At 40.6% G+C, this 20,139-nt stretch overlaps 1 protein-coding gene across 21 annotated transcripts in view; it reads left to right on the top strand.

The window, feature by feature from the left end:
* The window catches only part of ROBO2 (roundabout guidance receptor 2), a 1,260,761-nt gene that overhangs the window by 1,095,237 nt on the left and 145,385 nt on the right, over positions 1-20,139 (top strand). For 16 of the 21 annotated variants that reach the window (XM_040338780.1, XM_040338787.1, XM_040338783.1 and 13 more), the window contains exons 6-7: positions 7,411-7,538; positions 11,674-11,685. In XM_040338780.1, the coding sequence (XP_040194714.1) occupies positions 7,411-7,538; positions 11,674-11,685 (140 nt within the window). The remainder of the gene's footprint in view (positions 1-7,410; positions 7,539-11,673; positions 11,686-20,139) is intronic. The other 5 variants (XM_040338792.1, XM_040338772.1, XM_040338790.1 and 2 more) reach the window with 1 other exon arrangement.

Here is a 20,139-nt window from a genome sequence, read left to right as displayed (position 1 = left end):
ATGGGCCAGATTCTCAAAGGGCTTACGACGGCGCAAATGGCGCCGTCGTAAGTCCTAATCTGGCCCGGCGTATCTATGCGACTGATTCTTAGAATCAGTTACGCATAGATATCCATTAGATCTGACAGGCTCTTACGCTGTCAGATCTTAGATGCAATTTTTTTTCCCGCCGCTAGGTGTCGCCGACGTCGTTTTCCCCGTCGTCTATGCAAATCAGCTATTTACGCGAGATTTCCGAACGTACGCGCGGTCGACGCAGTGAATTTACGACATTTCCGTAGCAGTTGCTACGCGTAAATTTGCCCCTGCTATATCAGGGGCAACCAATGTTAAGTATGGCTGTCGTTCCCGCGTCGAAATTTAAAAATGTACGTCGTTTGCGTAAGTCGTCCGTGAATGGCGCTGGACGCCATTTACGTTAACGTCGAAACCAATGACGTCCTTGCGACGTCATTTAGCGCAATGCACGTCAGGAAATTTTAGGGACGGCGCATGCGCACTACGATCGGCGCGGGAATGCGCCTAATTTAAATGATCCACGCCCCCTATCTGGATCATTTGAATTAGGCGGGCTTGCGCCGGAGGATTTATGCTACGCCGCCGCAACTTTACAGGCAAGTGCTTTGTGAATCAAGCACTTGCCCGTAAAACTTGCGGCCGCGTAGCATAAACGAGATACGTTACGCCCGCATAGTTTTACGCCAGGATACGAGAATCTGGCCCTATGTATTCATTCACAAACGTGTTGTAATAACAACCTTTACTTTGATATTTCTAGTTCCATTTCCCAGTGTATCTCATGTTAACCAGCATTTGCCTGCACTGTCGGATACACTCTTATCTAATAGAGACACCCCCTCTTTTCCTCTGCACTACAAGTCTTTGTGTGAATGGTTTTGATAAGGGGGGGTTATCTTGATTGCTTAGCTTGATTGCTCACACAGATACTGCTGGTCCATATGGCAGGCCATACATTATACAATTTTTTATTAATTCAACCAGTGGATTGAACAACAAAAAGTGCCAATTTCCCCATCCACACATTCAACAGGAATGGGGAATCCCTGTCACAGCACTATTGTGTTCTGCTGATGGGGAGCCTTCCTGGCTGGTGGAATACAATTATCCATGTTGCAGCACTGATCGGGCGAACAAAAAACCCGACAGGCTGGTTGTACAGAAGTCATTCAAGAGATTGACTTCTGTACAATCAGCCTTCCCATAGATGGATTGAAATTTGGCCAGGCTGTGCTGAACCAGCTCAGTTTCCTTCGGCTTCACCCTCCTGATCCAGCAATTAGCTTCCTTACATAGATTGCACAGGAGATCTCTATTTTGAGTCTATTCAAGATATTTTTAATGTAAACTGAAGCCATGATAAAGGGGGAGTTTTTTTATGACCCCCAAAACACATTGGCTGTTTTTTAGCATGAACTAATTAATTTGGACTCTTTTATCCTTTGGTCTGGTACTCCTATTAGTGCATGTAACACACCTACACCAGCATAGACACTGGAGTGTGTGGACAGGAAGCATATTTATTTTAAGGTATTTGAATGTTGATTTAGGCCCCTTTCACACTGAGGAGTTTTCAGGTGGTTTAGCGCTAAATATAGCGCCTAAATACCACCTGAAAACTCCAGCCCTACTGTCTCAGTGTGAAAGCCTGAGGGCTTTCACACTAAGGCGGTGCGCTAGCAGGACTGCTCCAAAAGTCCTGCTAGCCGCATCTTTGGAGCGGTGAAGGAGCGGTGTGTTTACCGCTCCTCTACCGCTCCTTCCCATTGAAAACAATGGGACACCGCGGCTATACCGCCGGCAATGCGCCTCTGCAGTGGCGCATTGTGGGCGGTATTAACCCTTTTTTGGCCACTAGCGGGGGTTAAAACTGCCCTGTTAGCGGCCGAATACCGCCGCAATTCCGACAGTATAGCGCCGCTAAAAATAGCGCCGCTATACCGTCAGCACACCTCCCGCCCCAGTGTGTCAGGGGCCTAAGGAAACAAAATCATAACATATGATGTATAGAACCATAAGAGGCGCTCCAAAACTGCCCATAAAACACTGGGCATTCTTGCTGTGCTTTAACTGGGCTTTTGCGTCACTTTTGCTATGTTGGTGGTGCACTTTTTTTCAGGTCACGTGTCACCAAAAAACATTTTGCAGCTCTTTTGAAGTGCTTCATTCATTTCAATGGAGAGGGGCGTTTTTGAGGTGCTTTTTTAAAGCTCTCCATACATGCTACAAAGATGCTGCCTACAGAATTTTTGTTTCACCGCCCCGCCGGTGCACCACCCAAGTGTGAACGTATTCATTGAAAAGAATGGGAAGCAGTTTTCAGGAGCTTTGCAGGCTCTATTTTTAGCAAAAAGCATCTGAAAAGCGCCTCAGTGTGAATAGGGTCTAAAAGAAAAAGAGGTGTGACACTTCAATTCAGCTTTAAGCTATTCATTTTTTTTAATTCATCTGAGAGTTGCTGGGTAAGGAGATCTCTCTGCAACTGGGTATCCCTTTTTGCATATCATATTCACTCTTTATATTATGCAAAAAAAAAAAAAATATGGAAATACCAAACAGTCCAGGCTCAGCAAGAACTGAGCCAGGAACTGCCTTACAACTGGATCTCTCCATTGGAATCCTCAGTAATGTTTCACTGTGCTGTGTCCTTCTGCCCATCCACCTTTTCAGATTTTGCTGCTTGCCATGTCTAGTCTGTGCACAGCAAGTTTCGTTATTGGGTTTATTCCATAAACAATAGAAAAAGAAAATTGCTAAGTGCAAAATGTAGCAAACCCCGATGACCAAACAGAATCCAATTTAGTGAGTGTAGACCAGTATGGCCTTGTATGAAAGCCCCTATAAGCTGTCAGCTTTATAAGCCCTGCAAGAAGCATTCCCAATGGTGCAGGTATTGCTTGTTTTCAGCAAAAAAAATCTGTACGCTCTGTAATAGAAGCTTCTTACACGATACTGTACTTTGGATGAATTTATTCAAATATCAGCACAAAACAGGAGCCCCAGGCCTCGTACATACGACCAAGTTTCTCGGCAAAAATCAGTCGTGTGTACATTTTTCGACGAGGAAACTGTCGAGGAACTCGACGAGCCAAAAAGAGAGCATGTTCTCTTTTTCCTCGACGGGAATGGAGAAAATTGGCTTGTCGAGTTCCTCGACAGTCTAACAGGGAACTCGATGAGCAAGATGATGTGTTTCGCCCATCGAGATCCTCAGTTGTGTGTACGAGGCCCCAGAGCCTCAGGTATGTTTGCCCACAAATCAAGATCTAGACTGTGCGAGGGTGATTTACTAGTAAAGTAGAGACTGTTCACCAAACACATTTGATTGGGCAAATCTTTATTTCTCTTAGGAAATAAAGTAAAGTTAATTTCCAATACCCAATCATTGAACAAATAACCACTTCCATGCCGGGCCTTTTCACCCCCTTCCTGCCCAGGCCAATTTTCAGCTTTTAGCGCTGTCACACTTTGAATGAGAATTGTGCGGTCGTGCGACGGTGTATCTAAATAAATTTAGATAATTTTTCCCCCCACAAATAGAGCTTTCTTTTGGTGGTATTTGATCACCTCTGCGTTTTTTATTGTTTGCGCTAAAAAGAAAAAAATCGTGGCAATTTTGAAAAAAACACAATATTTTGTACTTTTTGCTATAATACATATCCCAATTTAAAAAAAAAATCCTCAGTTTAGGCCGATACGTATTCCTCATATTTTTGGTAAAAAAAAATCGCAATAAGCGTATATTGTTTGGTTTGTGCAAAAGTTATAGCGTCTACAAAATAGGGGATTGTTTTATGGCATTTTTATTAATATTTTTTTTATTAGCAATGGCGGCGACCAGCGATTTTTATCGTGACTGCGACACATCGGACACTTTTGACACTATTTTGGGATCATTCACAATTATACAGCGATCAGTGCTATAAAAATACACTGATTACTGTATAAATGTGACTGGCAGGGAAAGGGTTAACACTAGGGGCGATCATGGGGTTAATATGTTCCCTAGTGAGTGCTTCTAACTGTAGGGGGAGGGGACTGATGAGAGGAGGAAACCGATCGTTGTTCCTATATACAAGGAACAGACGATCAGTTCTTCTCTCCCCTGACAGGACATGGAGCTTTGTGTTTACACACACAGCTCCACGTCCATGCTCTGTGATGAGCAATCGCTGGTACCTGGCGGGCATCGTGGCCACCGGGCAAGCGCACCGAGTACCCCGGAGGCGCGTGCGCTCTTGCTGGAACCCCCGGGAATACAAGAACGCCATATGGAAACATTGAACATTGAACTTAATTTTTCTCTGCACGTTGTTGTGTTTTACGTCACCGCGTTGGACACGATCGTTTTTTTAACTGATGGTGTGTAGGCACATCAGACCATCAGTCAGCTTCATCGGATGGACCGACCGTGTGTACGCGGCCTATGTGACAATTTTTTGGGACCAGTGACAATAATACAGTGACCAGTGCTAAAAAAATTCTCTCTCACTGTACTAATGATGCTGGCAGGGAAGGGGTTAACATCAGGGGCGATTAAAGGGTTAAGTGTGCTTCTAGCAGAAACACAAGATCTCCATTTTCCTCTCTGACAGAATGGCTGTCTGCCTTGTTTATATAGTCAGACCGCCGTTCTGCCTCTCCTGCCAACGATCTGTGGGACTTGCTGATTGGCTCTCACTGTGTCCAATCACAGTGGGAGAGGGTCGCCGACAGCGTGCGTGTGCTTCAGACCCGGAAGAAGAGACAACGTACAGGTACTTTGTTTCACACAACCGGGCAGCCTTGCCTCAGTAAATGTGTGGGGGGCAGTCCGGAAGCAGTTAACAATAACAAACATGTTATACTTACCTGCTCTGTGCAGAAATGTGTAAATATTCTCAATTACCCAATTTTGTACATAGCAAATTCCTGTTAACCTTGATTACCAAATCCAGATTGAGTAATTGATTTACATTTTTTCCGTATGGATTCTTGGCTCCTTTAGTAAATCAGCCTCACTATGTTTGTTTCATTACTGAGATTGATATAAGCATAGATCATCAACTTCTTTAGTAAATCACCCTGTATGCATCAGGTGTTGAGAATGGTCACTCTAAAAAAGATTTAAGATGCTTTTTTCGATCACATAGGGATAGAGGAGTGGTAATTGACATATATATTTAATAAGTTAGCGCAATTCACTCGACATTACTTAAGATGCATTTAACCTATACAACGCACAACTATGTGCCAATAAAAAAAGGGATTTTTTTTTTTACTTGTTTTTTTTTAATTGAAGTGAATTTTCACACTTTGTTTGGGTGAACGATCTTAATGTCTTTAGTAAATTATCCATATGGTCTTTCGATTTTTAAATGTATTCATCAGTGTATAACCAATAGCGCTATAACAAATCATGGTAGCAATATAGTGTAACGCAGAAAATAAACCTAGTTTTGTTTTTCACCTCTTCTGTGTCTTTCCACATCTCTTTGGTCTCTTTTTTTTTCTATAAATAAAAGGAAGCCCAGTAAAATTTAATATTTAATGGGGTCTTGTGGAACTCAATTATGTTTTTTCTCCATAGGCCTGTTCTCCAGATAAAGATAGCTATTTGTTTTGCCTTTTCTTATTAGATGCCATATTTTATGTAGGTGGTCACTGCTCTTATTTTCCTAGATAGAGTTTCAGTTGAAGGATAGGGCAGCACTTTGCAATTTTTGTATCATCTACTTCACATTTGAAATCCTCAGTGAGTTCTTCTACAGCGTTCCTCTGGCCTCTTCCCTGCTCTTATTCATCGACTTGATGCTTACATTGAGTTATCTACATTGATTCCCCAATCTCTTACTGGGGCCATAGTAAATAAATGAGATCCCTGGAGTTTCCATATGTGCGGTTTTTCTCCTTAGTGTGTGCATTACTGTATATCTGTCTTGTGACATTGAAATACATTTCTTTGCTGAGTTCTCTGTTACTGACATTCTTACGATCTCTCCTATCTACCTGGGCAACATTTATTCAACCAAAGCCTCAAATTAGTCCCAAAGTTGATACTGCTACTCATTACATTTAAAGAGCAATTTCAGCTTTCAGTATGTTTTTAAGCAATAAATAAAATAAACAAATATAAATCATGTCTTTGCCTCCTCTTGTGTCTAAGGAACACTTACTGCCAGTTGAAACTCTGTTTTACACTATAAGGATTCTATTTTTACTTATTGAACTTCTGACCAATGGCTTTCTCTGTGGTCGCTAAACTATATGAGCATGAATCTCTCTGTTTTCATGTATTTCGTGGCATATTTCTGAGTCTGTGCACACTTAATGGTTACCAAAAGAATCCCCAAAAAAATTCAGATTTGCAATTTCCAAGCAAGGCAAAGGCTGCAGTGCAAAGGACGTAACCATATGAAACAATGTGACTGCTATGGGATCCAGCAGCTTTTGGGCCCTGTATGGTTACATAGTAGTATATCAAGGTGTAACATTTACTGCTTCATGTCTCGTCCTGTGAAAATGGTGAAGCTTCCACATGGTTTCACCTATAGCCACCACCTTTTCCCTAAGGCAAATAGGCCCATCGGTACTAAAACACCCCTAGGACTTGAGATATGATATGCTATGTTTGCAGGACCAGGATGCTACCCAGTGCATGGTCCATGTCAGATGGCTTTCAGATTAAGTGGTGTGGTTCATGACAGGTGCCCAGTAACACAAGTTCAGCATTTGAAGTGGTCAGATGACACCATATGTGTGGGATGGTGTACCAAAAAATGCAGCTCAGTGGACATGATGTGAACAGGGATGATGAGGCAGATCTAAAAACTTTAGTGGGCAGATATTAGAAACCAGCAGGTGATAGACCTACCTGCGCCTAACTGAATCCTTCCATCTCTAACTGAGATCTCACCTAAGCCAAGTTTACTTTAACATCTCAATAATGTTAATATCGCTCGATGTTCCATTAGGCGAGGTGAGACTAATGAGATCCTGGTCTCTAAGAGGACATAAAGATTTTATCTGATGACAATAGTGATTAAATAGATTGGAAAGCCACAAAAGCATAACGGTTACTGTGTCAGGACCAGCGCAGAACATGTCACATATTGAAAACTGATCACATTAATTTGTCACATTGCCACACCGCACAGAGAAAAGTGATAATATTAATAATACAATAATACCAAAAGCACACTGCAGGACCAATTTTATGGCCTCAAAGTTTTTAACTAATGCATGGTGTAATAAAAATGTCATGAAGATTTATGTGTGTGTGAAATTATTAAAGCCTAAAATAAATGGTGCTGAGTACCTATGTGATAAATCTATACAATTTAGGTAAAGACTAGCTTTTTTTTGGATCCATATGCTACATCATGTCATCCATTATTATCTTGTGATATTTAGATACGACATCAAGGATGATTACACCTTACGGATTAAGAAGGCAGCCAGCATCGATGAAGGCACATACACATGCATTTCTGAAAACCGGGTTGGTAAAATAGAAGCTGCTGCTACGCTCACAGTAAGAGGTAAGTGTTAATCCTGAACTTTCCGATTTTTTTATTGGGTAATGGCCAGAGACTTTCACAAAATTAAAAGACTTGTACATAAAATATAATTTGATTTCACTGTTTCCTCAGGAGAGGATGTTAAGGAAATCTCCCCAATAAGATAACAGACTAACAAAATAGTAACCATTCCCTACTCTTCAAAACTGAAAACAAAGATTTGGCTAGAAAGACACTTTAACACAGTTGGTGTTTTTGATCATCTTAATTTGTGTTTTCTGAATTTAAAGTGACTTTCATCAGGTAATAAATTAAGAAAAAAATTAAAACAAAAACCCACCAGTCAAAACAATACTTACCAGCCGAATGTGTGGTGCCTCAGATCTTGGTTGTCTTAAAGAGCTCTTTTGGATGAAGCAACTTCAACATCCAACACACTTCTGGGTTTGTTGGAGCCTTGCCATCCCTTGCCCCATTTTGTTGTTTTACTGTTGCCTGCTACATTACTACTATGTTACTGCAAAGCTGTAGTGGCATGAAAGCTGGTGAAGTGAGAGAGAGCACATAACACAATGGAGGTACAGTAATCTTCTACTTCTGGAAATGCATTAGACGTTGAAGATTATTCATCCAACATAGCTTATCAAAAGAGTGCAGAACGGAGGTACCAACTCCTGAACTGGTATGTTTTATACTTCTTCTTACAACTCTAATGTAGGTAAGGGGAAGATGTTTCTGTGATCACTGAGACATAGAGGATGGTAAGGTTTTAAACCTCTATCACTATTCTATTGCTAGACATCTTGTTTTCACCAAGACAGGAAATGAGGAAGGTCTCCCTACTGGGAACACAAATAGCATTACAAAGTCTAAAAGGAAATAAAACCCTTTGACACACAAAACAGGAAGTTGAAGTTGCAACTTTTGAAGTTGCATAACCCTGTGTTTTTCTACTCGTTGAAGGACACACTGTCGTCCTCAAATCTATTTGGGTGCCTCCCTTCCATTTGCTATTACACATTCTGGCACAGCAACAATTAGTTCAAAGCCCCGTTTACACGATCGGACCAAACTCACATCGGAATTCCGACGGAATTCCATCGAAGTAAAAGAGAACATGTTCTCTATCGCAACTCTGATGGAATTCCTCAGAAAAAAAGTCAGATGGGGCATACACACGGTCGGATTTTCTGATGGAAAAAGTCTGTCAGACTTTTTCCATCGGAAATTCCGATCGTGTGTATGGGGCTTAAAGCTTAACTCTGGAAAGCAGCAAAATATACATATGAAATACATAAAAGGGAGCTGTTTTAATTGTACATGGATTTATATTTCTTTCTATCCAGTCCTGTGGTTTAATATATCTGTCTCACAGTACAGTCCTGTCTTGCAACATAGGCAACTTATTTTCCTTTCTGCAGTTCAGTATTGCTTATGGGTCTCCATCCCAACCCACCTTGTAAATGAACAATGAAAACACAACTGAACAACTCATCTCTCTGTCACTCTGCTCGCTCTCTATTAGCATACCCCTTACACTGCTCAACTGACAAGCTCTATATGCTGCTTCTCGCTTTCCCATCCTAAGCTCTGCTGTGGAGGGACTTGAAGAGGCCAATACAAAGTTAAAATCATTTACTTACATTGCTTGAATTAAAAATACATTTTAGGGTGTATTAATTAATATAGAGCCGCATTAATTTGTGTCTTTAATAATCGGCAGAAGTTTATATTTAAGATAGGAACACTTGAAAAGCTAATCAAATGTAATTCTTTACAAACATTGTGAACAAAATGTACTGTATTTTGTTCATTATTGACATTAATGGTAAGGACTTACCGGTACTTTCTATTTTTAAATACTTTAAGACATTTGTTTTTCAAAAACAGAATACATAAAAATTAAAAACTGCTTGGGGTTTTGAACATCTTAGTTTGAAATATTCTTCCCGCTTTCAGACTGGTATTGAAAAGAATAATTTCACTTTGATGGAAACGCTATTTCACAGCTTAGTGGCGCATGTTCAGTGATTTCACGCGAGCTGTTATAAGGTTAATAATACAATTTGTAGTATATGTTCTTGGTTTTTACACCTCATACATCACATGAACATTTGTGTGAATGTTTTATTTTTAATGGAATCAATGTTTTCTGATGGTATTAAAGTAAAAATAAAGTTGTGTGGCCAAGGAGATCAAGGCCATGGTCTAGGTATGAACTTTTGGTTACAGGCAGTGAGAATTGGTGAAGCTAGGAAAGGTAAGAAATGCGGATAAATTACACTCATCTCCAAGTTTCTCCATCTCCAACTGCTTTAGCCATCAAGTGTAAATAGTGTTTTCATTTTGCTTCTCTGTCCTTTTGGAGGATATCAGGACTATAGATGCCAATGGAAAAATCTTTAAACCATGAGATTGATGTATAGGCTCAAGGGTTCAGAAAGTTATTCTGATCTGGACATCCGCAAAGTACAATGGAGGAACAAAGGCACAGGGAGTGTAATTTTCATACTAGACAGATTCCACTGAACTGCCACCCAGCCTTACTTAATACTTTAACATTTCTTTCCTTAAGAAATAATATATACTGTGATTGTAATTTGAGACGTAATAATACCATACCACCAAAACAAACCAGTTGGGACAGGAAGATTCAGACGTATGAATATGACCTAAGGAACAAGCATCATTTTGTTCAGATGCTAGTGAGTGTAAGACAGCCCATACATGAGTCCATTTTTTTCCGCTCAACCAGCTGATGTCAGATGTGTGACTCTGCTGCTAGTGATCCTGATGCTGGAAATTTTTTGTTTAATTGTCAGAGGCTGAATCGCTAAGAGGCTGCTTTTTTGTCCCTATGGAATTGCTCCCTCCCTTAATTAGCTATTAAACATGTTAGAATGTTATGTTTGTAAGCTGCATGAAGCAATTGTGTCTATATAAAAAAAATATTAATGTTAATCAAACTATCTAATTTTAATATCATTTAGTAAAGCTGGTCCAAAATAACAGATTGGTGTTTATAGATGGATAGTGATCTGCTTTGTCTTACTTACTAAGGGGCTTTAGAAAAGGTAGTAGTTTGGGTTCCCCTCATCCATTCAGTGTGCATTGGATTGCAATAAGTACAGATAAGCTGATTAATATGAAATGTCTGTATTGGCATGGCCTTCCCTATCAGGCACTATACGTGCATCTGTTTTGTTAAGTGACAAGGAAGTGCACAGCTTTGACCACATGTGTTTCCCCCCATTTTATTGCAGAGGAATAAAGGTTACAGCTGGACATCCACCAGACATTGGGCTCCTGGCTAGGTTGCCTTAAACTTTACCATTGATTTTCCATTTTTGATCATATTTTAACATCACAAGCAACTGTTGGGTACTTCACATCTTCATATTCAGGGAGAATGGGCCCAGGATCCAAAGACATATTACTATTAAACTAGACCAGCTACATATATTATTATTTTTTTTTCCTTTTAAATACAAGTAGAATAAGTGAATAAATATAACTTTGGTTTCCTATAATTTATTGCTCAACAGCAGTCAGACTAGGAGAGGGATAGGCTACCCTCTAAGCCAAAGATTTGGCACATTGTTGTCTGAACATGCCTTCAACATGGATGGGCACAGGGATGACCTCATCATTGTGCTGCTGCTCCTTCATCATTTAATTAACAGGTGGGGGTGGATCCTGCATCAGGTTGTATTGTTTTACTAGAAAAATGAGGCCTGGTGGGGATGTCCAGATCACAAGATTTGCTGAACAGAATTACCATGTCAGTAAAACGGTTACTGTATATGTATTTCATTTATTAGGGGTTTGCTCTGAGTTCAGCTTTAATGGTCTGTGAGTAGGACTGTGTATAATCACCAACAGATGAATATTTTCCCAAAGCCATTCTGACCTTCAGCTCAAAAGATTTCTCTCTCTCTTTTTGTTTTTAATTGGTTCCACGTTAAACAATGAAATTGACCTGACATGATTGTGTTACGAGCATTCATAATTTGATTTTGCATGCATAGATGATTTTAATGGATAGTAGTCACTTTATTTAAGTGTAGTATTGCATGGCACACGTTCTGACATAATTTCTTTTAATTTCCTTTTTTTTTATATATATATACTCTCACCACCATTGTAATGTCTTCAGTTCGCCCTGTTGGTAAGTAACCATCCTTCTATTTTGTTAGCATGGCTTTTGCAATGCTCCATCCTTCATTCACACCCTGCATGAGCAGCAATATACACTTTCAAATCTTGCCTTACTCTCAAAGGAAGGTGGAGAAGTCTGTTCCTTTTCTAAATTAAGAGCACAAGTCAGAGTTGTGAAATCACATTATTGCTTTGATGTAAAATGTATTTTTTATTTTTGAGTGTATTAAAAAAAAATGTGGGCTCTGGCTACCAAGGGGACTTGTAAGAGGATAGGCAAGGCACAATCACTATCCAGCACTACTAAACAGGCAGCAAAGGCTGTGTTATAAGCTTAAAAAGTGTGCTCCTAGGTAAATATTAATTTAAACTATATGCTAAAATCAAGGTTTTTAAAACATTAGCACACCATTAAAGATGAACTTCACCCCCCAACTTATTTTTCAATGGGTAATCCTCAATAAACACATTTACATGCTCAGTGAATCCAGTGATGTGACCCAATCCCATGCTTCGCACCCAGTCTGTGCAAACATCTTTATGTTATCAGGCTGTCTCTTCTGGGTTATTGCTGCCTCCCTCTGATGCGGTGCAGCCAGGTCCTTCCACCTCCAGCCACTGTGTGGAGCCTGATGTCTCCCAGGATAAGCGATCTTATTATCCCAGAAGAATGCATGAGATGGGGTTGATGTTATTGTTGCCTAGATGAGAATGGACGCAGGGGGTGGGTTGAACCAAGGTGATCATGTGATCATTATCATAGTGGTCACATGATTGGAAGTCATTCCCTTTATGTACCTTTCTTTAGTCCAGACCAAAAGCTGTCTGGCGCAGCGCATAAACTCAATGTTTCAATACGCCCAGCCACGTATATGTATGACGCATGGGCGTTAAAGCTCAACCTTTTGCTGCTGCACATATGTGTTAGGCAGTCGCAAAGGAGTTAAAAAGGGGATTAGAATGATTTAAAGAGAAGTATGAGAATTTTTTTTTTTGGAATCATACTTACCTAGGTGGATGCAGCATCAGTCCGATGCTGCATCTGTCCCATGCTGGCTCTAAGGCTGAGAACTGAGCGATCAAACACAGCTAGTTTCTCAGTTCTCAGAGCTCTGTGAGCAAAGAGTTGGTGACTGTCAGCTCTCTGTTTTACCCCCCTCTCATTGGAGTATTGGGCTGTGGAGGGTGTGGCAGTGGCCAGCTCAGGCTCTTAGTGGCTGAGCTGGGTGCTGGTCCAGGCATGTGGGTGGATCCCAACCATATGATCGCGATCTTTCCCAAGCCTGGACCGGGTCTGTGACATCAGCCGCCAGCCGGCTTCAGCCAGCTGTCTGCTGAAAACGGTTCACAGGAATGCAGTTTGTTCTGCACCATCCATAGGAGAAGTACAGCCAAATGAGCTTTGGCTGTACTTTTCCTGTACTTATTAATTATTTATTACTATAAAGTAGTTTTTTGGTATGATGGTTGTGTGCTGGGAGCTGGAGCCAGCTGTCCGTCAGGCATCTGGTTATATCCTGACACTAATCGGGATCTTTCCAGAGCCTTAAGCAACTCTAGTCTTTAGTCTGCTGTCTGCTCATTCTGGGTAACAAATGAGTTCAAGTAAGTGCACTCCTGTGACCCCCAGTTGGAAGTGGCCTTAAAACAGAATTCCAACATTCGCCAGCTACCTATATTTTGTCAGAGAAGAAACTAGCCCTTGATAAAATACAATCATCCCTCAGTTCTTGTTGACTTTATCTTAAGCACATTGTGTACTGTTCTCTAAAAAAAAAATAAGATTATAAATCTATTTTACATTGCAATGAACCATCCCAAAGCAGAAAAGAGCTCCCATGTGGCTGATGTCTACAAAGCAAAACATTGTCATAAGTGTCTAAACTGAAATGATTTTGCAATTAACCATCCTGTCCAAAGGTCGTCGGCAAAAAATCTTTAGCCTTCCTAAATAAAATATGACTGGAATAGGGCTTTGGAAAACGTATTTGTTTTAAGCCCTCCAGCCCTCCGGCACATATGTTCCATCATGAATTAAATATTTCATCAGGTAAACCATTTTCTGGGAAGGGAAGGTTACTATGATAAATCGAAACAAGCTGAAATCTAATTGGCTGCTGCGCTCGGAACAACAAGACTTCTTTATTTATTTACAATGCTGTTTGACTCTTCTAAAGACGCGTACAGATGTGTACTGTACATTGTGTTCATTCTCCATTTAAGAGCCAGCGTGCACAGCTATGAACTGAAACGTGCACTGTTAGAGCGAGCAAACATTGCTGTACCTGGGAAATCTTACAACCCTGGGATTTTAGGTTGTATTTTAGGGTTCCTAGTTTATACCTTAAAAATATCAGGGATTCTCTGTTATCATACTCTTATACCATTGTTTGCCTTTTTTAACCACTGTTTGCAGAATCCCTGAAGTCTTCCCAATGATAAAGTGCAGCAAGCATCATAGAGTCACATTGTATTTGTTAAGCTGACCTCCAGGAATTGTCTATTTTTTTACATTTACATCAAGCCAGCTTAGTTAAATGTAGTTATCCATATGTCATATCTGCATGGCTGCTGGGAAGGTTGAAATTCTTGTAATAGCCTGTGGATACATATAGTACTTTTCTGGGTGCTGCTGGAGCTTAATACTGAATACTGAACACAGGGAGTCACTTGCTCTCATGCCTCCACCATTAAAGCGGATGTGCCACGGGAACAAAATATTAAAAGCCAGCAGCTACAAATACTGCAGCTGCTGACTTTTAATATTAGGACACTTACCTGTCCTGGAGTCCAGCGCCGATCGCAGCAGAGCACGAGCGATCGCTCGTCACTCTGCTGCTCCCCCCGCCATCCACGCTGAGGGAACCAGGAAGTGAAGCGCTGCGGCTTCACTGCCCGGTTCCCTACGGCGCATGCGTGAGTCGCGCTGCGCCCGCCGATTGGCTCACACGCTGTGTGCTGGGAGCCGAGTGTTCCCAGCACACAACAGGCGAAAGACGGGATGTGACGGAATGCCCGTCTTTTGCCCGTAGAGTGTGGCCGGAAGTGGGTGCAAATACCTGTCTTTAGACAGGTATCTGCACCCCCCTCCCCCCTGAAAGGTGTCAAATGTGACACCGGAGGGGGGGAGGGTTCCGATCAGCGGGACTCCACTTTAGGGTGGAGAACCGCTTTAAGAAATGTCTTGTATCTTCTTCAATAAATGCAAAGTGTTTTCTGATTGGATATGGGGCAGAGAATGGGCGTTTATGGTGTCATGACTACCACCTCATCCAATCAGAGAATGCCATGTATTCATTGAAAAAAATTCAAGACATTCTCTGAATGGTGGAGTCAGGAGAGCAATCAGTGTACAGGCAGCAAATCTCTCCAGCAGCACTCAGAAATAAACAGTATTGACTATATGTAGCCCAGGCTGCTACAGTCCACCCAGTGGGTCTCCAGAAAGGACACCTGGATAATAACATGCCAGCTCAATGTAGGTTAAAAAAAAGTAAAGCCCTGTACACACGGCTGGGATTCTCGTCAGGAAAAAAAACGTTGTTTTTCCTGACGAAATTCCTGGCAAGATTTTCTTGCCGGCCGAGTGTACACACGTACGATTCAAAAGAACCACCGTTCTTTTGAATGGCACAAACGCAGTGACGTCATCGGCTATGACGAGCATGCGCTTGTCACATTCGATGCCGTAGCCGACATCTGGCTTCACCCTACCTATGCCTTGGAAGCTACCGCGCATGTGTCAAAGTCATTTCGAGCATGCGCGGGTTTCCATGGAGGCAGGTAAGTATACACACGCTCAGGTTTCTCGGCAGGAAAACACTGCCGAGAGTCCAGACAAGAAAAAAATAGTGCAGGTTCTCTATTTTTCTCGTCGAGATTCTGGGCAGTTTTCTTGACGAGAAACCTCAAAGCCTTGTACACACGCACGGCCAAGAAAACCGTGCGTGTGTACAAGGCTTAACACTTAAGTCGGAGGTGTTTCCTGGCCAGCACTTGATATGTCTGTGGAGTACAAAAGATAGTGTCTGGAGTGAGCATTGCCTTGAAATGTCTAAAGCCCTGTACATACGGGCCAGAACCTCGTCAGGAAAAAAACATTGTTTTTCCTGACGAGATTCTTGGCAAGATTCTCTTGCCGGCCGAGTGTACACACACTCCATTCAAAAGAACCACCGTTCCTTTGAATGGCACGAACACGGTGACGTCATCGACTACGACGAGCATGCGCCCGTCACATTCGATGCCGTCGCCGCCATCTTGCTTCAACCTACCTATGCCTTGGAAGCTACCACGCATGCGTCAAAGTCATTTCGAGCATGCGCGGGTTTCCATGGAGAGGTAAGTATACACACGCTCGGGTTTCTCGGCAGGAAAACACTGCCGAGAATCTCACGACGAGAAAATAGAGAGCAGGTTCTCTATTTTTCTTGTTGAGATTCTGGGCAGTTTTCTTGACGAGAAACCTCAAAGCCTCGTACACATGCTCGGTATACTCGGCAAGAAAGCTCTGTCAGCAGTTTTCTTGCCAAGAAAACCGTGCATGTGTACGAGGCTTAACAATCTGAGCTATACTGTAGATGGCATTAAAGGGGGTTGATACCATAGCTAATTTAGGTAATGACACTAGATGCATTTAATCAGACTATTCAAAAATTTTAATTGTATTACTTTTTTCAAAAACCTTATTGTATTTTTGGTGGTTTATATATATATTTTTTAAATGCCATCATACATAAAAGAAAAGACAAAAAAAAGAACAAATTGTGTTATGGCTCCTGCTGCATTCAGAATATTTTATAACTATTATGTCCATTTATGTTGTTGTCAGATGGTATTTTAATTTGTTTTGTATAAGGTCATGTGAACAATTTATCACTTCACGGAGCTGACAGTGACAAATCTTCACCAAAGGAAATAACCCTGTGTGGGGTTGCATGTAGTACTCGGTTTAATACATTAATAATGGTGATATATTATTTACTTCTTCTAAAATATTTACAGACATGACAGAACATATAAATGTAGTAAACGCCTCATCAAATATCTATCCATACAGACACTGTCCTACAGTAAGCATATTTCTCATTTGGAAATGCTGCTGAAGTTACACAAAATAAAATGTATATATATATTTTTTATTATTAAAAAATGACATTAACACATCACAAATTCTATTCTATGCAAACCATGCTTCCCTACTGTCCTGATTATAGGGGTAATCCCTGAATTGAATCCCTAAAGTGTCACTGAGAGGGTTTGGGATCACTAGTAATAATGCTTCATCTGTCCGGAATATATTATACTGGATGGCACTAAGTATTATAATTCCCTATGATAGTCATCACCATCTAATGGCCAAATGTGGTATTTTCCATTTTAAATCAATTAAAAACATTTGTCCAAAATGTACTCACAATAGGCTTGCTGGGATAAATACTTTTTTTCCACTGTGGCAAATACAATCCTAAGTATAGAATGGGGGTTTGTCTACCAAAGCACTAATAGCCACTAGAATAAAACTTAACCTTCATTAGAACTTTATTAAAAATCTGTATCAAAGCCTGTTAATGTGCTTATTACGTATAGTAAGGGATATATGGACTCCATAAAATGGAAAAATGCACCAATCAACTGGTGATCACTTTAATATAACTGTCCATTAGAAAAGAAGAAAACTCAAGGGTATTCCACAGGTTGGGTATATAAACTGGGAATCACAGACACAAGATCTGTGTCCTTGACAATCAATTTCAGAATGCAGATATAACTAATCCTCTAATACTAAACAAGATTAAATATACTTCATGTACTCTGATCCTACTGCATTAAAATGTTTCTTTGGAATTATTTGGAATTCCCATCTTCCCTGTGCCGTCTGCAGAGTAATCAGAGCAAATATCATCATACGACTCTTTCTATAAATTGTCATCATACATTGAGGATACTCAGTATCCAATTCAGTGTCTGACATAATAGTTGATGAAGGTGTGTGGCTGGCAAGTTTGGATGTTGAGGCCCTTCATGGCAATAGAGGGCACAACTTAGGCCTGTGAATCTTTCCTGAGGAGTGGCCTCCCAGTTGCATACAGAGTTTGTGTTGGAACTCCTTAAATTTTATTGGAACATAACTTCTACCTGATAACATTTACAAACAAAAGAGAGGGCATCTATGCAAATCCCTTCTTGCGGTGGTGGGAGCATATTAGTGGAGAATTTAGAACATTTTACTTCACACTTATACAATCTTTGATACACATTTGTAAAGGTTCTAATATAGGTTAAGTTTCATCCCACTGGCTATTGATACGTAATGCATCCTTATTCTCTAATTAAAAAGAAAACAATTATCAGCCATAGGAAATAGCTGAATAACATTCCTTTTTTTTTCCTATTTGAAATCAATGGGCAGCGTGGCTGAACCTCCGGAAAAGCGCCGCTGCAGTGGTTTTAACCCTTTTTCAGCTGCTAACAGGCGGTTTAAAGCACCCCGCTAGAGGCTGAAAAGCACTGCAAAAAAGATGGTAAAGCGCTGCTAAAAATAGCGCTACTTTACCGCCGATGCCCCCAACGCCTCGGTGTGAAAGTAGCCATTGGGTCGCACACTACATGTTCACCTCTGGTCCCATTTGAGAGAACCTATATTTGACTTAATGTGGATGTAAACCCATGTCACCATGTACAGTATAAGATTTCCTATCATCTGAGCCCAGTCTTGCCACACAGAGTTAATCCAGCTCTGAGCAATCCTCTTTTACTGTTCAGTGAAATAAAATTGACTTACAGAGAAAAACCTTAGTCCGTTCCGCCCCCTTGCAGTGAGTGACAGATTATTTACATATCTCATGCACTAGCCTGGAGACAGGCATTATTTTTTAATTCCCACCCCCATTCCTTTTCAGAAGTCATGTGGTTACTTTTCTGGATTTTGACTGGATGTGATCATAGCAGAATTTAGTGTAAGGAATACATAGGAAAAAAAGCATGTTGACAAGGGGAGTGTAGAGGTGGGCAGGGATTCTGATATCACGACTCCACCCACCGAGCTCCAGACAACAGACTCCACCCACAGAATCGGCAGTTTTTCAGTTCTTATAACAGACAGAGGGGAGACATTTGACAGGTAAGGAAACATGCAGGAGGCATGTATATCCTTATAGATCAGCACTATGGCAGTAGTTTAGAAAGGGTGAGAGTGGGTTTACATCCACTTTAATTCTTGCAATGGTATTTGCATGTATATACTTGGTATTAAACAATTGTGTAACTCTTTAAAAAAAAAAAATTAATCCTTTGTGTCACAGAATATATGCTTGGTCTGTGCAGGCCTTTAGAAACATATTCCTCTTTCACACATGCGTTTTGCGATTAGAAATATCAAACATGGACTACAATGTACAGTATTTCTATGGGTGGCTAGATATGTATCCATTTACATCTGTATCTGTTCTGGTTTCACAGACCGAATGCAAAAAGTTAGTGTCCAGGTAAATTTTTGAGGACCTGACTGGATGTTGGCAGATATATGCACATCTGTTTACATCCAAGTGCTCATAGGGATTACATGGGTATGTTTTCTTCCATCACAAAATGGAGGTAAAAAAGGAACAAACAAGTATATAGCATACAGTACGTGACATTCATTATGTTCTGATCTGACTCAGCAGGGGATCAGTTTAGGCTTCCCTACTGAGAAGGAATAGAGGATGCCCATGTGAAAAGGGACCATAGACAGAAAAATAATATAGTATTAACCATTTGTCTGTCAAGATCATTAAAGAGTTTAAAGATATCTAATTAAAGATGAGCTGCAAGCAGATAAAAAACACCAATGAATGCACAAATGTATTCATTAGAAATAATTACATGTATTTCAAATGCAACTAGGGTATATGCATGAATCTGTAATCTCCTATAGAGCACCACACAGACAGAGAGAGGACGAGTCAGCGCTAGGAATCAGTCAGGCTGTGCTGTACTGCACAGCAAATTGAATCATGTGTTTTAAGGATGTTTTTGTTTGTCTTTCTTTTGATCAATGTGAGTTTAGAGTTCTGTATACAGGGGTTTTAAATTCATTTATTTATTCATTTTTCTGTTAGATGAACGTAAGGGACGTATGTGTTGTTTTTTTTTTTTAAACCTGACCAACTATGTACCATATGCTGACTATGAACATGCTGAAAGGGAAGATCAGAGTGAGCATAGATAGGGATGACCTCATCAGTTTTATGCTACTCCTTTATTATTCAGTAAATAGGCTAAGGGTGTGCTCTTGACCAATCCGTATTTAGCCGATTGCTAGAAGTTCAGATTTAGCTTCAACTAAAATTGTCTTTATTTTCTTTATTGGGCTAAAACAGTAAAAATATTGATATTCTGTTGCGGTATAGAAAATGCATCACTATAAGAAAACCTGCATTACAGTCAGTTTAAATGATATCAGTGGCTGTAATAATGGATA

The sequence above is a fragment of the Rana temporaria genome, chromosome 2, assembly GCF_905171775.1.
Source record: "Rana temporaria chromosome 2, aRanTem1.1, whole genome shotgun sequence".
Taxonomy (NCBI): Eukaryota; Metazoa; Chordata; class Amphibia; order Anura; family Ranidae; genus Rana; species Rana temporaria.
Note: the sequence above shows the minus strand (reverse complement) of the source record. Positions and strands in the feature narration are given on the sequence as shown.